This window comes from Hippoglossus hippoglossus, chromosome 10, assembly GCF_009819705.1.
Source record: "Hippoglossus hippoglossus isolate fHipHip1 chromosome 10, fHipHip1.pri, whole genome shotgun sequence".
In the NCBI taxonomy this organism is placed as follows: Eukaryota; Metazoa; Chordata; class Actinopteri; order Pleuronectiformes; family Pleuronectidae; genus Hippoglossus; species Hippoglossus hippoglossus.
Genome location: NC_047160.1, coordinates 23,331,848 through 23,341,915, shown reverse-complemented (window position 1 = coordinate 23,341,915; position 10,068 = coordinate 23,331,848). Strand labels below are relative to the sequence as shown.

At 43.3% G+C, this 10,068-nt stretch overlaps 1 protein-coding gene across 4 annotated transcripts in view; it reads left to right on the top strand.

Moving 5' to 3' along the window:
• The first annotated feature begins 1,379 nt into the window (after positions 1-1,379).
• The window catches only part of fstl5 (follistatin-like 5), a 156,486-nt gene continuing 147,797 nt past the window's right edge, over positions 1,380-10,068 (top strand). For 2 of the 4 annotated variants that reach the window (XM_034598349.1, XM_034598346.1), the window contains exon 1: positions 1,383-1,999. In XM_034598349.1, the coding sequence (XP_034454240.1) occupies positions 1,977-1,999 (23 nt within the window). In that variant the 5' untranslated portion in view covers positions 1,383-1,976. Of the gene's footprint in view, positions 2,000-10,068 lie in introns of all 4 variants that reach the window. The other 2 variants (XM_034598348.1, XM_034598347.1) reach the window with 2 other exon arrangements.

Sequence of the window (10,068 nt, the reverse complement as noted above, 5' to 3'; positions counted from 1 at the left end):
CATAACAACATGTGTATTGCACAAAAGAGAAAAACAACACATACATATTAATAGTGTGGCAGACATTCTTACAGAATTAATTAACACCATGAGCAACCTGCAGTTCAGTGCATCATATATATGTCTTGTGGTGTAAATGTAGAAATCAATAGAAATAGAAATGAGGCAAAAACAATAGAATAAACAGAAACAAAAACATAAATACGTGATGATAAAAATGCATAATTAACCACATTTGCACATGTAGGGCAAACTCGGCTTTTGACGCCCTGTAAATGTGGCACACACGTTCATGCTTCAGAAATAGCATCAACCTGAAAATACAGAAAGTACTGATTTGTACCAAACTAGTGCAGGGATGGTTTTTGATTCAGGGAGGAACTTATTATATTGTGGTGCAGATCTGGTGAAAGGGGAATATTTGCCTTTATCACTTCCCTTAACATGGGGTACAGCGGTTATCACTGTCACCTCGATGGAAGGAGGTTCACGGTTTGAATCCTGGTTCGGTTTGGCCTTCGTGCTTGACTGAGAGCGGCTCTAGTACTTTACGTGAGTTGTATGTGACTTTGTACTTTTGTTCCCCAACATTTCAGGGATACATATTTTGCTTTTTCCTCCACTTCATTCATGTGAACGCTTTTGCTGCATCATCCTTTATAAATAACATGTTTGATGAGCTCTGACGACTTCCCTTCAGTAACTTTGCAAATCTGCCACTTTACACAACAAGTTCTGCATTCAAAATATACTTAAATATCAAAAATAAAAGCAGACTGGTCCCAGAGTTTTATATTATTTTATATATTGTATGACACGTTATTATGATGATTGTTATAAATTCGACAAACGGATGATTTTAGCTCAATATACGAACCCTAACCCATCATGTTTTTGTTTTAGATGCATCACATGTCTGTTTGTAAAGTGCCAGTAAGCTTCATATAACTGTGACTTCAAAGTGCTGCAGTAATATGTAAACATGTCCCTCTAACATTGTTAAAAAAAGTAGCATGAAATTGAAAAAAGTACAGAAAAAAATACTGATCCTGTATAATTGTACTAAATTGTACTTAATTGCAAGTATTCCAGTGTGTCTGAGTAAAAACAGGCTACGTCCTTACAGCTGATGATAACAATAACCCAATTGAAAACGTTTTTTCTTGAAACCATTCTCATTTATGATTGATTGTTATCGATCATTGATCCCACACAGGGACACTACAGTGCTGAGGATAGGACGGTGGCTACAGCAGCTTTTCATTCACCACTCCATCACTGCATGTTTATGAGTACACATACGTGTGTATTCACATATACAGCTTGTGTATGTGTGTGTAGCCATAGAGAAACCACACTCTCTCTCTTTCCCTCTTCACTCAAGGACACTTCATGTTTGGCTCGGTGGGACTGGACCGCATCCCCGTCTGTCTGTCCTCGTTTTTTTTTTTGGGAGGAGGGGAGGGGAGGGGGGAATTGCTTATACTGCCTACTACGGGACGGTCGTGATTGGTCCTCCCGCTCCTCCCTCCCTCCCTCCCGTGTGATTGTATGTAAATCCTGTGGGGACGGATCCAGTGGGTGAGGTTGGGGCTCGCGCTCCTTCCTCGCACACGAGACCCGCGAGCGGCCGAGGTGAGATCGCTGCGCCGTCGGAGCTGTCCACTGCGCCGTGGTGCTGAACTCCACATCTCTCCTGTGCGTCGCTGATATTTTTCTTTTGGGAGGATTAACATCTTCCCCCCTGTGGCTGCTTATAGGTGCAAACTTCTCCTGAGGACATCTCTCTCTCTCTCTCTCTCTACCTCTCTCTCTACCTCTACCTCTCACTCTCTCCCTCTCTCAGTCCATCCCCCTCTTTCTCTCTGCACACATCGGAGATTACACCAGCCGTGGATTTGATGCGATTTTCCTAAATAATAGTTTGTTGAGAAGTGTTGCGTCCTCGCGTTCGTGGGCTTGGATTATTCCCCTGGATGGTTTACGTCTGGACACACAGGTAAGGATGTATTTTTTTGTGTGATTCTCACTTGTGCGTGAACTAATTGTTAAGCCACATCCGACCGGAGCTCCATCCGTGGAGAAGTCCACCCCCCCCCCCCTCTCTCTCCGCCTGACTCGCCATCAGACACCGAGCTTAACCCTCATCATCGGCGAGGCGCCACAACTCTTTTCTAATAATCCACCAGGTCACTCTCCTTGACTCGGAGAATATCTTCCAATCGACTGCCTTAAGCTTTCGCCATTTCAATTTACTCGTCGCCAGGTGCTGGAGGCTCGAATCACCTGCTATCAGGACGTGTGAAGTTGTAGATTATAGTTGCTGTTATTCAGTCAACAACACGTCCCATTGTAACGCACTTAAACGACAGGAGGCTGCACGCTACGTCGCCCAGAGCTTTTAATTTATCCGCGTAGTACTTAGTGTGTTATTTTTTCTCTCCTTGGCACACTAATCCTTGAGTGACACCGTTAGCAGCAGAGGGATTATACTTTTGTTTTTCATCCTCAGCTTTGCGCCTGACTCATTTGGCAGCGTACAGCCGAGGCTCTTGTGCCGGGCATGGCCATTAATTGTGTTGCATGATGGTGTGCGAGTGAAATTTGTTTTTTTGGGGAGGGGGGGGGGGTCCTCTGCAGCAGATGGAGTTAAAGCTATAACCTTAAACCAGATTAGGTCGTGCTATCGATAGGACTCAGATGTACAGGGTGAAATCCTTTGAGGGGGTTTGTGTTGTGGGGGAGTGAAGCAGCCTTATGCTGATGTAGAAATACATTCTATACAGGACAATTTATACAATACAAATAGTATAGTGAGACATTTGCCTTAAGGACTTTAAAAAATACATCTTCTTAAATTTTAATAAACATACTTTCTGCATTATGAGGAAATCACTGGAGTTCTGTGCTCAAGTACAAAATTGCATTTTCCATTTTGTCACAATTTGCTTCCCAAGAACAGAAATGAAAGTTGAAACTACCTCCAATCTGCCAACAACACAGGTTTTGCATATCAATGATTAAATTATACAATAGGGAGGCATTCATATAGGAGCCATTATTCTGCAGTCACCATGTCTGCCTGACACTTTAACTAGATTTTGTGCATCATACTCACACACGAAACCTTATCAATGCAGCTTTTACTTTTATGACATAGTGTAACATTACTGCTCTTAAAGCAGTAAATGATCTGATAACCTCATTCATCCCCGATGGTGAGATAAGCACTTCCTTCATGACGAGCCTTTGGGTGGGCAAGGTGCCCAAATCTTAATTAGTCTGGTGACAACTCTATTATTTTACAGGGTCAAGACAAAGGATCAAAAGACTCTGTGCACTTCAACTCCTGGCTCGGCTGTATATTGTTTTTCCGATATGTGCGATCTCTTTCTTTGATTCTCAGGGATCACAGACACCGAGGAGCCCTCGACGCATTTCTATACTAATTGCGACAGTAATTGAAATTCTTGAAGAGACAGCGTGAATGCTACAGAAAGCGTGCGCCGATGCTCAGCCATCTGTAGGACTTTACAATCCAACTCCGGTCCCTTTATTCCCACAATGCATTCACTTTATCTATGAAAGCTCGTTGAAACCGCAAGATAGAATCTATTTCAAGTGGCACATAGGATGAATGAGTGCATCCGTTTTTCAAGACTGCACTAACTAATTGATTCTCCACTTGAATACAAACCAGGGACCAAATAATGGATCATCAATATAGGCGATATCTACAGCGATATGTATAGAGTGCAGTATAGAGGCGGATACGTGATAAATGTGCTCATCTTAATAAAAAACATAGCGTGTTGTGGAGGGACTTGGAGAGACAGATAAGACAATGTTCAATTTCAGAATGTCTCTATAGGTTTTCTGCACTGAATTGATACTGATCCTCTTAGTTCAGAACAATCCTCAGAAGGAAAAACATTGTTCTCCGCCTCATCAACACACAAAAAAAGTCCAATTAAGCCATTTAACAGCAGGTATGAGATGGTGTGAGCTGCTTAGCAGGTATAGCAGTGTTAATGGAGCGCTCTTCTTTTCATTATGACTTCCCTCGAGCACCATGGGGAGGAAAAGGCTTCCGAGTCAATATTACTTTTCACTAGAGGAAGAAGGAACTGATTAAAGTATTTCAGATCTGAGAGGAGAAGAGGTGTCGGCACCCAGTAGCAGCAGGTAGTCGGGGGCAGAGCAGGGTTGATATGACAATGAAGATGTGCCTTTCGGGAGGAAAATTGTGCTGCCACTGAAAATAACACAGATTCGGTGTCTTCACAATGATCTAGAGTGTCCTCGCGTCCCAGCATTTTCCAAAAATCTTTATCCGTTACCGTTTGGGAGGCTGTTCTAGAGCAAACTGGTTTTAAAGAGCACACTTCCTCTGTGCTGCTATCACAGCTTTCTGTACCAACATCAGATTCCTCCGCAAATGCTGCAGAGCACTTTTCAATGCCAAGTCAGGTCCGTGAGGTTTTCCCATTCCATCACTGATATTATGATCCGGCACTAGCCCTCTTAGGGCTGCTGCGCTATTCTAAGCTTCCCAGTGGCTCCTACTGGGACCCCGAATAAACATGGGAGATCAAACAACTATACCACAGCCTGCCAACTTCTTTTGAAGGCAGGGATCTACAAAATCCATCATGTTCAAGTGCCTTTCAAATATGTACCAACATAATGCTACTGAACTGAATATAATGGAACAAGGTGACATAAAGTACTGTGCCAGCATGTGGCCATGTTAATGGATTTATACGGTGAAAGAGCGACGTCCTTTCAGATGAGAGATTTCCACTTCCTTCACATCCGGCTTCAATCATCGTTTCAGGTTTTTTTCACTTTTTCAAAGCTGCGTTTCATATTCAAAGGGTCAGTTCACTTAAATGTATTTTCTCACATTATTTGCTGGCATGATGGTTTTGATTCCATTCGCACTGGTATGTCTCGGAAATCTCTGCCCCCCCCCATACAACAAGTCTACTGTTCCAATCAACACTGTTAATGAGGTCTTCAGCTCATCATACAAATGTGGAGATTTGCAATGTACCTAGTTGAATATGTGTTGTGTTTGTCAGTTAATTACCGTTACTGTTGTTCTTTGTTATTCGAGCAACCAAGTGAGAAACTGAAGATTCCTCTGAAGCATCTTGTAATAGATAATATCTCTGTGGTAAACTCCACTCACAAGAAAACAGATAAGACAAGTGAGGACCAAGAGTCACGGGGAGGTTAGCTTAGCTTAGCATAAAGACTGGTAGCAGGGGGAAACTGCTAGCTTGCAGTTGTCTAAAGTTCATTAATGTTTTAACCTGGGAGGAGACTCAGCAAAGAGGGGGGCAGATGATTTGCTAGTGCTGATAAAACATTTTCAAATTTACAAACAACAAAATAGGGCGGTGCAGTGTTGTGGTGGTTAGCCTGACGTCTCACACTAAGAAGGTTCGAATCCCTGCTTCCCCGGGGTCCTCCTGTGTGGAGTTTGCATGTTCTCCTGGTTTTTGCAAAAGTTTTTTCTGGCTACTCCGGCTTTCTCCCATAGTCCAAAGACATTGGAGACTTTAAATTGAATATGTAGGTGTCAATGTAAGAGTGATTGGTTGTTTGTTTCTATATATTGGCCAAGTCCAGGCTGTACAATCGCCCAGTGTCTGTTGGGATTGGCTCCAGATCCCCCCCCCACAACTCTCAAAGGATGCACGGTGTAGATAATGGATGGAAAACTATAGAACCCATTAGTCAGTCAGACACAGACATTCATATTTGCGATCCGGCCAAAAACAAGTGTGGGCCCAAGGGTATAGTCAATACCTGTTGTACTTCATTTGTTTGTTGGAAACACAGACACAAATCCAAGGATTTATTATGTAATGTAATGAGCAATGTTTGTGCATCCGCCTGGCACTTCTATACCGCGTCTCCTCTGCTCGCCTGGCGACCTCACAGCGAACACAAAACTCTGAGACATCGCTGCATCCAGCTGCTGTTCGCCGAGGAAATGCTTCAGCACCAACAACACAAGCTGTTTTGTTGTATGTATGAAAGTATGAAAACTTTAAGCACAGACACATAATTAAGTTTATCGATCGTCTTACCTAACTCCAGTCAAACAAAGTGAATAAGCAAAATTACATAAACATCAAACTTATGTATTTTTTCCAACAATTCTTACATAAGATTGTGTTTGAGTTATAAAAAAAACGACCCTGAGAAGATTAGTTGAGTGCACTTGCTCTTTCCAAGCGATGCCTGGTTTCACATTCACAGTTATAGTTCACTGGGAGTTGCCCATTACAGCCAGAGCGACTCCACTGGAGCAATTTGGACAGAAATACACAGCAATAATCAGCCCATCTGTACTATTTGCATGATATTTCCAGCAACTCATATTTAACATTCGTGCATTGTAAAAACAATCTATATCTCATTTTTTAAATGTGTTCAGTTAACCTTTTTACCATCCAAAATGTTAAGGTATCACGTCTCTCAGCGCTCAGCCCGCCTCAGCAGTAACACTTCTAACGCTGCCTTCCCCTTCTCCATCTCCCCTCTTCGCACTTTAAGCTTTAACCGCTGCCAACTCCCATCTGTGTCTGGCTTTGTTGTTCCCCTCTTCAATGCGCTGAATCTTTATTGTGCAGTGAGACCCACACACATTGAGATATGTTCTGCCTCTGCCATGTGTAGGAGACGCTATCTCCCGACGTTCTTATATCTCCTGGCAAACAGGAGGTCTGTTTGATGATGTTCCCTCCATTGTGTGCGCTGCATCTCTCGTTTACAGGACTTTACTTCAGCTTGAAAGCGTGCAAACAAACAGAAAAGCCCCTTTCTATCAAATGACGCATTCGAGAACACATGAGAACAGTTATAATGTAGCTTAGATTATTAGCTCATGCTCAACTTGCTCTGATGATGTTTGAGAATATCTACTCTGTACGCAGTGGAGTCGAACCGGTGACATTTCCATTTCATTTTTTTTTTCTTTGCTTCTTGGATCAATCTAAGGCAACAGTAGGAGGCTGTGACACCTGACTTTTCAAACAGCTCTGGATTTCTGAAGCATGACCTCCGCTACTCCAGTGTCTCGACTGAACTCCGAGTGGATTGTTAAATTGTTATTGTCATAACCCATTTCATGGAGTAGCTACACCAGAACAAGGCTTTCGTGGCCACTTGTAAAAAGCTGAACCCGGGTGAAATATCGAGACTTGCTCCGTGCTCTTTGGCAGATGGTCAGACCATAATAGAGGCCGGGAAAACCTTGAGGGTGAGGGTCAACAGGCTCCAGGTTTCTGTGCTAATCCTGTAAGTGTCCCGCAAGCACGCGGATGGTGGCACATGTGGCTTGTAAAATATGTCTGAGTGGCTCGGGGGGGGGTGTTTGTAGAGCCGGGCAAGGATAGATAGGAGACGGAGCAGTCAGTCTTTGAGATAATAACGCTGTTGTTTGCTGTTTGCAGGAAAACGTATGATGCTCGGGGAGGAGAGCGGCGGGGGTGGTCTGGCCATGCCTTGCATTTTAATGGCACCGCGGGTCGCAGTTCAGTGTTTGCTGCCTCCGTGGCCAAGTGTGAGGGAATTGTTCCGGGCACAGTGCAGTCGATCAGATCCGTCTGATTGTGTAATGATTGTTAGCCGCGTGCCTCTGCCAGGTTTTCCTCCTGCAGAGTTGTAGCGACAGCCTGTACTTCACGACATTTAAACTGGTCTATAAATTAAAGAGCAATAAAAGACAAGTCAAGGTCCTTCCCGCCACGGGCTCGTATGTAGAGACCCCTGCGATCATAAATGACTGTAATGCGGACCATCGAGTCCCCGCAGTCAAACCTTTGTCACACAGAACTTATGGGTTCACGAGAAGCCTCCTCCGTCCTCCGCTGTGCAGGAAGACTGCTGGAGATATTTTGTGTTCTGCTGCGTAATCATGCTCCCAATTGTTAATAATTGTGGCTTATGGAATAATCTGAGGGTACAATTGGAGCTGATAGTACACAGTAGGCTGTTTATAATTCTCAGATGTCGTGCCAAGTCAGACAGAAATCCTGTGCATGACAAAAGATATATTAGAATCACTTAATTTTCTCACTGGGTGGTTATTCGGCGCTGTGATGAATAATGCACACACACACACTGAGGACGAATTAGTTCACATTTTTCATATAGTACAAACTGGCAGGCGGGGTCCGGTCACAGTGCGTTATCTGCCGCTTCGTAGATGACTGCCTGGGTGGATCAAAGACATGTGATCTACGATGAGAAGGAACCTCTTTACAAGTGCTCGCAAGCTTTAAACTAAAGATAAAGTACTTATATATTACTTTTACTGGCTTTGATATCTAATTTATACATATTGAAGATTAAAAATAGTCATCAGCGTTCCTGAGAGATAGTAAACTACAAAAAACATGCTACTGCACACATGTCGCAGGGCAGTTTTAATAGACTCTTCTTCTTCTTCTTCTTCTTCTTCTTCTTCTTCTTCTTCTTCTTCTTCTTCTTCTTCTTCTTCTTCTTCTTCATTTTGGCAGTCTAGTCACTGACACTGCACGTGTTCTGGCTCATCCTTATGATGCACATAGAACTTCTAAACGTCGTTTTGAAAGAGGGACTGAAGTGAAAGATTGAAGTGTAACCTCCATAACATTGACACTGGTCACATGGGGCTTTTCTCTGTTGGATGAAGTGTGTATTGCTTCTGACGCCCTGGTTTATGGCTCGTTTGTGATGTCAAACATGAAATAGAATAAAAAGCTAAATTTCTCCACTGGCAATGGGAGGAAAGTGATTTTGCATATAAGTGCTAATTTTGTAGTAAAAGACCACAAGGTCGATTCAGTAGCTGTTCTGGGGCTTTAAATCATATCGGACAATCCTCATGGATCAAGTTTGACCAGTTGTCTTAGCAATGGACACTAAGTCTCAACTTCAAGGAGCAATTTCAATAAATTGCTCCAGCTCAGCACGCTAATGTACCGTGTTGCTGGGAGTTAAATGTGGTACAGTACATATGAAGCCACATAAGTAGAGTGAAAACTTATCACAAAGGCAGGAAACTGTCGACCCGGCTCCAGTAGATTGATTAAGTCGCCCTGAGCCTCATTCGTAGAAGATTCTGCTCAGATCAGTGATTCTAATCCTCTTTTAATGTGAGAGATTCCCCTCCACCACGACCACGTCCAGTGTTTGTGCTAAGCTCCACTAACTAGCTGTAGGGTTCACTACAGAAATACGAGCGTGGTATCGATCTTCTCGTCTTCCTCTCACCAAGAAAGCTAATTTGGTGCATTTTCAGTAATCTCAGGTGGTGTGGGATTTATCTCGCTGCGTGCAAAACACACATTTCCTCTACATTTGCATCATGTTCGGGTCCGGAATTACAGTCAGAATAGGCAACTGTGCGAATCTAAACCTGACACATCCTGTTTTCTATTTAGGAAAGTGATGTTTGAGTCCCTGCAGGAATCCCTGAACCAGTCTCGATGCTCACTGAAAGCCCACAGTCCATAACATCTATCGTCCCGCTGTGAACAAAGCAGCCAGCTAACTTAGAAAACCATCAGAAGCTCATTAATGCTCCAGTGATTGACCAGCTGAACTCCAGTTCCCCTCACGACTTCCTTAATGTTTACCTTGATCTACTCCCCCTCCCCCCCGCCTCCTCTCTGTGTTTCCCCCAGTCTCACACGGTTGACACCTTTTATGATTCCAACAGAAGTCCTTTCGTATTTCATATCTGCATAAGAGTCAGGCAGGAATAAAATGAGATGCTAGTGTTCTCAGGACTGAAATTGCTTCCGGGACTGTTGCTGAATTCGAGTGAAGCGGCGACTTTGTGGGTGGAAGGATCATTGAAATTCCGCTTTTGATTTAAAAAGTTTCTCTGACTAGATTTGGACTTTCCTGCCTGGATTTATAGCAGATTAACTTTGAAAGTGATTTAGCTCCTGGGTTCTTGTAGTTGCTACCGCGGCAGAAAAAATAGCTTTTTCTCATCCACTTGTTCCGTCCTCACTGGCTCACATGTTCCCCACATTCACTAAATATTCCAAACCTGTGAAA